Here is a 12,095-nt window from a genome sequence, read left to right as displayed (position 1 = left end):
GAGATGGAATAGTGGAGACAGGCCTTCAAACAGGGAGTGGGGAGTGTAATATAAAGTGCAATATGAGAACAAACCTTATGGGAGGAACAACAAAAGGGAATATCATATCACTCTCCAAAGGTGCAACGGAAAAGCCAAGTTTTGAGATCTTTCTTGAAGGCTGCTAAGGTGGGGGCTTGCCTAATCTCACCAGGCAATGAGTTCTGAGTCGGGAATAATGTACAGGAATTCTACGCACACACAAACACACATGGCCCAAGCTGTTGGACTGCAACTGCCAACATTCTTCCCTATTGAAAGTAAAAAAGGTAATGGGTCAGTCATGGCCTTCTCCCCATTTATTTTCACAATGACACTGCAGTGTAGTGAGGAAGTAGACCCAGGTCACTCAGTGCCTTTCATGACTCTGTGGGATTAGGACCTAGGTTTTTCAAGTCCTAATCCATTACTCTGACAACTATACCACACTGGCTTTCAGGATACTCAGAATCTGGACCAACCATTTGTCATGTACATTTGCTTTCTCAGCTCATTATCTTGGCCAACGGGGGGCCCCAAGCCCTTGTTCAGATTATGCGGAGTTACACATATGAGAAGCTGCTGTGGACAACCAGCCGTGTCCTCAAAGTCCTGTCTGTCTGTCCCAGCAACAAGCCAGCAATTGTAGAAGCCGGTAAGTGGCCACAGTAGGAGAAATCCTGGTTAGAGTGTGACACTGGTGACCTTTGAGTTTACTTTGCTGTCTCAGGAGGATCAGTTGCAAAGAATATACTTTCTTGATTTATAGTTACCAATAGGCAGAACAGTAAGTCCTGAATTTTCAGTTGTAGGGTGTATAAGCAATGAGAGAAAGAGTATGTAAATAAATGGCAGTGCCAGTGGCTGGACTAGCCGAGGGAATTCTGGGATGTGTAATTCCCCCACCCCATTTTTTTCCAGCTCCAGTAAATAGTCATATTTAGCTCTTTTGGAGCCCCCGGTAGCACAGTGGATAAAACCGCTGAGTTTGTTGACCAAAAGATAGCAGGTTCGAATCCGGGGAGCGGCGTGAGCTTCCGCTGTCAGCCCCAGCTTCTGCCAATCTAGCAGTTCGAAAACATGCAAATGTGAGTAGATCAATAGGTACCACTCCAGCGGGAAAGTAACAGCGCTCCATGCAGCCATGCCGGCCACATAACTTTGGAGGTGTGTATGGACAACGCCAGCTCTTTGGCTTAGAAATGGAGATGAGCACCACACCCCAAAGTCAGACATGACTGGACTTAATGTCAGGGGAAACGTTTACGTTTACTTAGCTCTTTTCCAAAATCCTCAAAACCTGAACATCGGTCTCAAAGGGATATCTTATCCAGGAACTAGCAAAGTGCATATCTCCTTTATTTCACAGTTGCTGTAAGATTAGACTAGACTAAGACATCCTACTTGTTAGGGACACCATAAGTCAGAAGTGACCTGAAGGCACGCAACAGCAGCAACAACAAATAGTCACTAATACCTATGTGTATCTTTTTTTGAAGGCTGCACCTTTGAATTGTTGGGTCCTAGATCTCCAGGAGACGATAGCTATGCTGTTGCAACCAACAATTTGGCCACTAGAAATGCTATGTCATTTCCAGATTCCTCTCTAATTGTTTGCGTAGGTGGTTGTCAGTTTTAAGCTGTGGAACTTCCCAGTACAGCATAGAATATCCCCACAAGGGGTTTTATCTTTTAAAATGTATTTTTCAGCCAAGAGACAAATGTTGGGGCTGTAAAATTGGGGAAAGACCAGGACCTATGGGTGGATGGTGAGAATCTCAAGAATCATGTTGGTTCTTATCCAAATGTCATATGCAAATTCTTACATCCTGATTTAAATATTCACTTTATAAAATATTAGAATGTGAAAAAATTTCAAAGACAGCAATGTATGCTATAAGTATTGTGAACATGCAAAATCTTAATTAAGTGTTATCAGTTTACATCTCTCATGCAGTAACTTGTCTTATTGCTTCAAGCTTTGCAAGATGATGGTTGCAATAGCTATTGTAACAACTGAATCCAGCCTTTTCCTGACAGAATGCCAGAACTGAATTCTAAAATAACCAATTTGAGTTACACAGTATTTATTTATTTCCAGCATTTCTACCCCGTCCTTCTCAACCCCCAGGGGGAGACTCAGGATGGCTTACACTCGGCAGCAATTCGATGCCGCAACATACAAACAAATACAACAATATAACAACAATTTAAAACAATAGGTAAATCATTAAGATAAAAACAATTTACAAACATTGTCAACCATATAGCCATTCCAGTCCAATTCCACATCCAAAGTGCTGTTATGCCTGCTGTCCAAAAGCCTGGTCCCAGAACTATGATTTCAGCTTCTTCCTGAAAGCCCCTAATCTCACTGGGGAGTGAGTTCCAAAGGCTGGGGAGTGAGTTCCCAAGTAGTAGTAGTAGTAGTAGTAGTAGTGGCTCAGTGTTACCCAAACCAGCTTCCATAGCCGGCTGCTTTCTAGCTATTTTGGAAAACAACTTATATCAACCCCAGCCACCAAGATCATGCTAGCTGAGGATGATGGAAGTAGTACTCCAACATGTCTGGAAAGCAGCATGGTGTGAAAGGCTGGTTTGTACTGAATGTAAGAATGGATCATTTCAGCATTCTTTCCTTTGTTTCTCTTCCAAGTCATCCAATATTATGCATTTATCTTGTGCTCCCCTTTCCGGCAGGTGGTATGCAAGCTTTGGGAAAACACCTGACCAGTGCCAGTCCTAGGCTTGTACAAAACTGCCTTTGGACACTGAGGAACCTCTCAGATGTAGCTACAAAGCAGGTGAGTGATACCTTTTTTTTCCTGGAAGCTATTTATTTGAACTACGAGCGGTATCCTTATGTGTAATCACTGCAGACCCTGCCTAGTCATTTGTTTTGAGGCAGAAGTCCTTAGAAATGGGATTGAGTATGGGTGGGTGTGGGGATGGGCAGTAATGCAAAGTTCAGTCCCTCTACCAAGTTATGTGACAGGCTAATCCTGATGTTGATTTTCCACTTAGCCTTCTCTTTGCTTCTGGATTAGCTCATGTGCTTCTGAAGGCCTGCTTGCTTTAAGGCCTTCCAGCTGATAACAGCCCTGCATATATCTTTGACTTCTGTAAATTCTAGCAGACATCTCATAAACACTTAGCCCCATTCCATCCACTGCAGGATGGTCTTGATGGTGTCTTGAAGATTCTGGTCAACCAGCTGAGCTCGGATGATATCAATGTGCTGACATGTGCCACTGGCACCCTTTCGAACCTGACCTGCAACAACAGCAAGAACAAAACCCTAGTGACCCAGTCAAATGGTGTGGAGGCCCTGATACACACAATACTCCGGGCAGGAGACAAAGAAGACATCACTGAGCCAGCAGTATGCGCTCTAAGGCACCTTACCAGCCGGCACCCTGAGGCTGAGATGGCCCAGAACTCTGTGCGGATCAATTATGGCATCCCTGCCATTGTTAAGCTTCTCAATCAGCCCAATCAGTGGCCGTTGATCAAGGTATGGGTGTAGAAGGGCGGTGGCTGGACATGTATGTGTCTTGCTTAATGGAATCTAGAGTGTGTGTTTGAAGTGTGGTTGATAGTGGCTGCCATGGAGGCAGTTTACATAGATACTTGGCACCTGTGTTGTAATGTCATGTTGTTGCTCTTTGCATGAGTTACAAGCCAGCACATTACTGTGGAAATTGAATAGATTTAAGCAAGCCATTCACCTTTTATCCTTAAAAAATAGCTTCCTAACTCTACACCAATATCATGGGAGTAAATTAAAATACCTTACATTCATTTTGTAAAAATTACTTAGGCAAAGGATGTAAACAATAGATATTCCGGATTTTTCAGCCTCAAATTCCCTTTACTCAACATAGCCAGCATGATGGGATTATGGCAGCTGCAATTCAGTGAAAGGCCAAATGTTTCAATCCCTGGCTAAAATAAAGGTGGGAACATGTTTACAAAAATGGTACCCACAAGAGATGGGTTGCCTAGGTACAGATGGCATTTGAGAATAGGATCTTAATTGAAAGAGTGTAAGAAAGCACAAGAGCAATTTGTGGAGGGGAGAGAATTGCTTTTGTTTGCCAACAAAATTGTTGCACTTTTTTTGGGAGGGGGGGGGGGCTCTTCTATTATTACACTGATTCAATGCAAAGGTTGCACTTGTCCATTGATATTTCCTTGTTGCAACCAAGTGGCAGTAAAACTACCACCGTCGTGATGTGGCTGGATTTTGAGGTAGTGTTTTGAACTTGTCCCTTTCTTCTTTTCCTTGCTCACAGGCTACCATTGGCCTTATTCGTAACCTGGCCCTGTGTCCGGCCAACCACGCCCCCTTGCAGGAAGCCGCTGTCATCCCACGCTTGGTCCAACTGTTGGTGAAGGCTCACCAAGACGCCCAGCGCCATGCAGCAGCTGGCACACAGCAACCATACACGGTGAGAGAGCAGGAGAATATTGGATGATCCCTAATTTGAGCAATGGCTTACCTAAGAACTAGGTAGCCATCCTAGTTGTAACTTTAAACTTGATGACTTACAAGATGTGGGATCCAGGCAAAACTGCCAACCCAGTGTCTAATGGCTCTTGCTCATTTAGGATGGAGTAAAGATGGAAGAGATTGTAGAAGGCTGTACGGGTGCACTGCACATTTTGGCTCGTGATCCCATGAACCGAATGGAAATCTTCCGCCTAAACACCATTCCACTCTTCGTGCAGGTAGGAGCATCCTAATGGAAGGGAACTGAAGAGAAGGGAAAGTGGGTAGAAACTGGTGCTTGTGTTTTTATGTGTTCTCCCCGAGTCCTTCAGGGAGTTGGGGCAGGATAGAAATTATTATTATGGTTCTAATGGGGCATTCAGGACTGGACTTGGAGCAGAGAGATCCTGATTAAAACCTGCTTTTGAATGTGAAGTCTGCTCAATAATCCCAGATCAGTCTCCACTTCAGCCCAACTTCACAATTGTGATTTTAAAATGTGGCACCACTTCCATCCACCATTGCAAGGACAGCAAATTATAAGCATGATGGCTATCACAATGGGAAACGTGAAAAAGTTACGGAGGGAGAAATTACAGCACCAAAAATCCCTTAGTCAGCATGGCCACTGTGTACCTTTCTTAGACTATTTGTGACTTTACTTGTTTTTCCACAAAACGTCTTCTGTGTCTTGGTTTGTATTCATTCTTGGTAAGCCCTGCCATGTTGTAGTTATGTAATATTTATCAAGCACCAGCAGCAGTACATGGAACATCCTTTGTAGTTCCTGCCAATAGGCTTAATACTGAGAGTAGACATTCTGTGAGGAAGGAATGGGGTGGCGCAGGACGGGGGAACAAGGGAAATAGAATGAAATGGAAATGTCTCCTGTCTTATTCTCCCTCTTATTTATTTTTCCCCAATCTCAGCTTCTGTATTCTCCAGTGGAAAATATCCAGCGTGTGGCTGCCGGCGTGCTGTGTGAGCTGGCTCAGGATAAAGAGGCCGCTGATGCCATTGACGCAGAAGGTGCCTCAGCCCCACTGATGGAACTTCTGCACTCCCGGAATGAAGGCACAGGTAAAGCTTATGATTGCATATATGTGCAACTGTCTTCGGCTGTCTAAATGAACAACATTCTCTTAGTACAGAGATTGGGAACATTTGGCCCTCCAGCTGTCTGTCTACCTTCCTTTGGGGAGAGCATCCAAACATACAGCTGCCACCCCCCCCACCTCCAATTTCCTAAAATAGTACAGCCCAGGAAAGGCTTTACCATGGTGTAATGTGGCTCAGAAAATTATTGCAGGAATAGAGATCAGAAATAATGAGCAGAAGTTTATGGATTCTGCTCTTTTACAGATAAGGAATCCAAAACAATTGAATGCCATACAAATACCTGAAACTGGAAAACATGGTGGACAGTTGCCAATGTATAGGTTGACAAAGTAAGAGGGGGTTTTCTCTGCTTAAATTGTATTTTGCTCTGTCTCCAGCTACATATGCAGCAGCTGTTCTATTCCGCATTTCTGAAGACAAGAACCCTGACTATCGGAAACGCGTCTCTGTGGAACTTACCAACTCACTCTTCAAACATGACCCTGCTGCTTGGGAAGCTGTGAGTGTCTAGAAATAGGAGCACATTAATAGTCTGTGGCTTTCTGCCTGTCTCAGTTGCTAGGAAAATTAGTATTCTACTTAGAGTTTGAGTGAAATTGAAAGGTAGCCAAACATGGGGCTCCAGAGCTGGGTCTTCTTGAAGACCAAGTCAAGCCTGGGCTGGCAGAGAGATAAAACAAGAATGTGAAAGGGGGAATTATGATAAACTTATGTCCTAGCTCAAATCTTTTACCCATAGCCAAAACTCTACCCAAAACTTGTTTATCATGGAAAACTGCCCCATCTGTGCATCTGTAGGAGGAAAACTTCCTTGAACAGGGTGTGAAACATATCTCAAGGCTTTTGTTCTGCCTTGTGGCTTCCTTTAAAGAAGTGATTTTTCTACCAGTGTTCAGAAGAGTAGCCAACTTGTGGGTGCTCAGGTGTTGTTGGACTGCAATTTCCGTTCATCCACACTATTGGCTAAGTTGACTATGGCTGCTGTGAGTTGCCATCTTGTAACATCTGGAGGACCACTCTTTATGTTCAGTCCTGTTCTAGGGAAGCTTTCCTGTATTCAGCATTTCCCATTGAGAACCAATGAACATGTGGTCGGATTAATTAGATCTTCCAGCAACTTCTGCTTTTAATTAAATGTAGCTAACTGCATCATTCAGGAGGAGATGCCCCCTTCTCACCCTGTTTGCCAGCTGTTGGAACAAATGGCAGCTCAGGGAAATCTGATCAGAAAAATGGCACCAGTTAAAAAGTTGACACTCCCTTCCCCCTCTTCCATCCCTCTATCCCCCACACCAGCATCAAGGCCTCAGTTACATTAGCAGCTGCCAGCAACTGTGCTTCACTAAAGAACACAGTGTTGGGATGTCATCTGAGTTTCTTACTTCATGTATGATAGAGTCAAGGTACACAGAACCTGGCCAGCACCCAGTATGAACTTGGGTGTGCCCAAACTGCCTTAAAACGAAAGAAGTCTAGTTAGATGTTTGCCTAACCCAATGTCATTGTCCCCTAGTGACTAATTCTCCTTCCCTAGAAACTGTGTTTCAGCATTCTACCATCTCCTAACGTCGTTTCAAAGTCCAATTGCAATCTTCATGTCATGGCTGGCACCTATTTTAGGGTGTGTCTCTTCCCTCAGGAATGAAAGAAGGGTAAAGACAAGCAAAGGGAAGTATGGAAATGGGAAATGGGAAAAGGTGTACTTATGTTTCAAAGTAGTACCAGGACTTCTTAATACTTTATCAAGCAGAGGGTTAAAACCAATGCTATCAGCTCAATAAATAGGAATGGTGGTTTGCCAGGACCAGACAGTTTCAGGAATTGAGCAGAACATATGCTTGATTCCCAAAATTCAAGCATTTGTGGGGTGTTGTAGGTTTTTTTTTTGGGCTATATGGCCATGTTCTAGAGGCATTCTCTCCTGACGTTTCACCCTCATCCATGGCAAGCATCCTCAGAGGTTGTGAGGTCTGACTTCACAACCTCTGAGGATGCTTGCCATAGATGCAGGCAAAACATCAGGAGAGAATGCCTCTAGAACATGGCCATATAGCCCCAAAAAACCTACAACAACCCAGTGATTCCAGCCATGAAAGCCTTCAACAATACATCAAGCATTTGTGTTTGCTTTCAGGCACCTTATGACCATTGCCACACTGTTTTCTGGACACCAGCAGTCTAAAACTTGATCATTCTTGCTTTAGTCCATAAAATGGTTGTCCTGAGGTTGCTATGGGAAACCTGAGTTTGAAAGGACTCCACAGCATCCTTCTGTAGTGACCCCTTGTGGAAAGTGTAGGGTTAGCTTATGACCTCAATGAGGCATCTGTCACCATGTTGTGTGAGCAACCATCTGTCTTCTCTCTGCAGGCCCAAAGCATGATACCCATTCACGAGCCATATGGGGATGGTAAGTATGAAACTGCCAACCTTTTTCTTGAGGTGTGATTCTAATGAGTGAGAACAAGCCAAATTGTCTGTTCTAGAATGCAGAATGCTCTGCAGAAAGACATGCAGAGCAGGTAAACAGTTTTAAGTGGCATGCAAAGACATGAATGTCCAGAAACACAGGATTGGAAAGGAAATAGCCTTGAAAACATTTTAGGGAAATATGTGTGTTTCAATATTTTGCCAGCAACTCATTTTATCATTCAGGTTAGAGATGGAAAAACTTGATTTTTTTAGGCGGTTCACAAATCTAGTTACATTTCAGGAGCTTTTAAAAAGTGCTATTTTTATATATTAGTATTGCTATAATCATAATCCTCATGGACTAGACCACGCTATAGACTATTGTATTATGATTTCTCTACAGACAAGGGGGAATAAATTGTAATAACCACATCTAAGGAAATTTTCTAGAGTATGTGTGTGGTCTCTTGCAAGAATCCATTCCTAGGTTAGCAGTTTCCCCTACTTACCTTCATTCTACTTAACATTAACTGAGTATTATTTCCCCCTTTTATGTTTCAGTAGAACTGGATCCAGGCTATCGGGGCATGTACTCTGCTGAAATCCCCATGGATGCAATGGATATGCATGTGGACCTGGATGGCGACTATCCCATTGATGGGTACAGTGATGGTATCCGGGCACCATACGGAGACCACATGCTTGCCTAATTTGCCCCTTGGCCAGGGCTTGAGGTAAGAACATCTTTTAGCAAGTTTGGGAATCGCCCAGTTCATTGAAACCCAAGGGGGAAAAGGGGGTGCTTTTCACTCCAAATAAAAACATGTATCTACAGCTGTTTTTCTAGAGAATTGTTAAAATTCAACAGTAATTTGGAACTAAAGCTAAAGAGCAACTGTAGATTAATTTTTAGTGTGACGGTGGTCTGTTTTTTATTGCCTAAACTAGAAATGAGCATATTTCAGGCTAGCGTTATCTCATTTTGTTTGCGGTATAATTCTAAGTTCTACTAGGCAAAGCTTCATGCAGTGGACATAACCTGAGTCCCCAAAGGGGAGCCCTTTTCCATTACCTATATTGTATAGACACAGTTACTCTGAATCCCACATACCAACCAGCTCCAAAGCAACAACACTTGAAATTCTGAGCACAAGCATTTGTTCTGAGTGCCAAAAATAAGTAGAACGTACAGTCCTTGTACTCCAGATCCATTCCTAGTTACATAGATTTTCTTCATTTCAGCAATGTAACTTACTGTTGCTATTGTTAAACTATGGCAAGTTGGAATTCAGGTGATGTTACCACAAAGCAGTCAAAGTAATACCAGTGATCCATCTTCTCTTATCCCTGATGTAGACAAAATAAAGCTTTTGTGTGTGTTTTTTTCACAAGAACAAGAACTTCAGCTGCTGTGTTTGGTTAACTCAATTGTCTTTCAGTTCCCCATGAACACTACGTCATTCTATTAATTACTCCACAGACCCACATTCCTTTTTAATATCATTTCCAGAGCTGCACTGATAGCGTAATCCTTCCTGGAAGTGCTTTTTAACACTTCCTGGTAAAACCGTTGCTTCAGATGAGAAGATGAACTCTTTATATATACAGTCGAGAAACTTGCCAATGTGTACAAAGAAAAAAAGGGAAATTCTAGCAGAGCACTTGATGAACCAACCTGGACACAGCATATAATTTGAGAACACAGGAATGCTGGACCACGCTAATAACTACCATGTCCAGCTACACAGGGAAACTATTGAAATCCACAAGCATGTGGACAATTTCAACAAAAAGGAGGAAACCATGAAAAAGAACAAAATCTGGCTACCAGTAAAAAAAAAAAAACCTCTAAAGTCAGGACAGTAAATATAAAACAACACTCAAAAACAGGGGAATTCCACACAAGAAACAATCCGAGCCAACTAATTACCTCCCCAGGCAGGAAGCAGCCAAGCCTTGAAACTGCAAGGCTATTCAGTGCTAATCAAGGTGATTAATTGCAACATACACACTTGCCAGAAACAGACAAGAGTTCTTTCTTCCACCCTAGACATTCCACAGATATATAAACCCCCTTGCCTAGTTTCCAACAAACCCCTCAATCTCTGAGGATGGCTGCCATAGATGTGAGTGAAACATCAGGAGATAATGCTTCTGGAACATGGCCATACAGCCTAGAAAACTTACAGCAACCCAATTCTAACCTTGCCAAATACACAGCCTGACAACATAACTGTATTCCCTTGGCTAAAACAAACATGTATCTGCTCTTAAAAGAATTGTAATGTTTGTAGTTGCAGCAGTACCATGTCAACAAGAGAGATTGTTGCTCCTTTGAAAAACACGGTGAGCATTTGGGAACAGATACTAGTCCAAATAAATGAGAATTGGTTAGGGGCGAAATGGTATGGTCTGATCTAAAGCATCTTATTGTGTCCGAAAGGGAAATTTCTTATCTGTGTTTCTTGTATCCTGAGTACATTCTCCCTTTATTTTCTTACTCCACAGACATTTTCTTAACGCAGAAGAGGGCAGCCCCAGTGCTTAAATCCGGGACACTCTAGAGACAGAAGTGCCTGAGAAAGATGATGACAAGCTCTTCTTTTTCCCTGCGAGGAGGTTTTATTTTCTAAAACAAAACCAATTTTCCATTCTATGGGACTATGGGAAAGGCCCCATCCCATTCTTTCTTCCAGGATGCTACTGACACCCTTGTAATAATTTTTCTAACAGCAGTCCACTCCTTTCTATCCAAGCGCACTGTGTCCCAACTTCAACTAACCTCTCCCTCTTCTGTCTCTCTCCCCGCCAACTTCTTTGTAGCGTTGAACAACATTGTCAAACTGCCATTGGATCCTTATAAGAGAATTTTTTAAAAAATTAGCGCACACATACACATTTTCTGTGCATGGTGTAAAACCACTTCCCCCTCCTTCATTTTACCAACCCTTACTGCCTTGCTTCTAATGCTTGTCAGTTAGGAAGTGAAAAAATACAACAACATTGAGGGGGTTGGATTTTTTTTAAGAGCAGCCAAATGGGTGTGAATTTGCCAAGAAATGAGCAGCTTTGCATTTTCCAGCTTTTAATTATCTTTTTTTATAGCCTTCAAGAGATGTGTCTGTGGATTTTAGTGGCCCTGTCAAGGAATCTCATAAATCCTCCAAAGAAGAGGAATGACTAACCATTGAAGCAAAACTCTCCTTCTACTGACCACCTCTTGCACATTTTTTTAACCCAAGCCTTCCTTTCTCTTCCCTCCCCGAAACCTTTCCTGGTGATTGGCGTGTTCTCTCCTTCCTTCCTACTCTCTTGCTCTTCCTAATGCATTTTTAAAAACAGCTCTCTCAATGTGATGGCTTGAGGCTTCCACTGGAAAAGGGATCAATGTAGCTGCAGATGTACTTCAGAAGATTTTATTATTATTTCTCTAAGGGATTTTTTTTGTATAGACCAAAGCTAAAAAAACAAATAAAAATTTAAACCCAACCTTGCAATGCACATGAACTTATTTATTTTGTATGTCTACCATTGACTTTGAAGCAGCAATCATGGACAACTGCTGAACAAAAAGATGGCAGGATTGGGAGAATGCATCATAATTTAGTTTTTATCCAATATATATAAATAAAAATGTAATGTTAGTTTGTGCTACCATCAGAACTCAAAAACCACTGGGGGAATTGACACCAAATTTGGACATAAGAAACCTAACAGTCCAATTTATGTCCTCCACTAAAAAAAAAAAAATGATTTTGTCATTTGGGAATTGTCGTTGCTGGGATTTATAGTCTACCTACAATCAAAGAGCATTCTGAAGTCCACCAATGATGGAATTGGGCCAAACTTAGCACACAGGGCTCCCATGACCAACAGAAAAAACTGGAAAGGTTTGGTGGACATTGACCTTGAGTTTGGGAATTATAGTTCACCCACATCCAGAGAGCACTGCGGACTCAAACAATGATGGATCTGGACCAAACTTGGCACAAATATTCCATATGCCCAAATATGAACACAGATGGGGTTTAAGGGAAATAGACCTTGACATTTG

General features: G+C 42.4%; 1 protein-coding gene across 5 annotated transcripts in view; it reads left to right on the top strand.

Moving 5' to 3' along the window:
- JUP (junction plakoglobin) overlaps positions 1-11,530 on the top strand; it is a 63,944-nt gene extending 52,414 nt beyond the window's left edge. For 4 of the 5 annotated variants that reach the window (XM_060780997.2, XM_060780999.2, XM_060780994.2 and 1 more), the window contains 10 exons: positions 529-673; positions 2,719-2,822; positions 3,194-3,532; positions 4,314-4,469; positions 4,630-4,749; positions 5,440-5,590; positions 6,007-6,128; positions 8,000-8,039; positions 8,603-8,775; positions 10,550-11,530. In XM_060780997.2, the coding sequence (XP_060636980.2) occupies positions 529-673; positions 2,719-2,822; positions 3,194-3,532; positions 4,314-4,469; positions 4,630-4,749; positions 5,440-5,590; positions 6,007-6,128; positions 8,000-8,039; positions 8,603-8,751 (1,326 nt within the window). In that variant the 3' untranslated portion in view covers positions 8,752-8,775; positions 10,550-11,530. The remainder of the gene's footprint in view (positions 1-528; positions 674-2,718; positions 2,823-3,193; positions 3,533-4,313; positions 4,470-4,629; positions 4,750-5,439; positions 5,591-6,006; positions 6,129-7,999; positions 8,040-8,602; positions 8,776-10,549) is intronic. The other variant, XM_060780998.2, reaches the window with a different exon arrangement.
- The last annotated feature ends 565 nt before the right edge of the window (positions 11,531-12,095 follow it).

Source organism: Anolis sagrei, chromosome 6 (genome assembly GCF_037176765.1).
Source record: "Anolis sagrei isolate rAnoSag1 chromosome 6, rAnoSag1.mat, whole genome shotgun sequence".
NCBI classification, from domain to species: domain Eukaryota; kingdom Metazoa; phylum Chordata; class Lepidosauria; order Squamata; family Dactyloidae; genus Anolis; species Anolis sagrei.
Note: the sequence above shows the minus strand (reverse complement) of the source record. Positions and strands in the feature narration are given on the sequence as shown.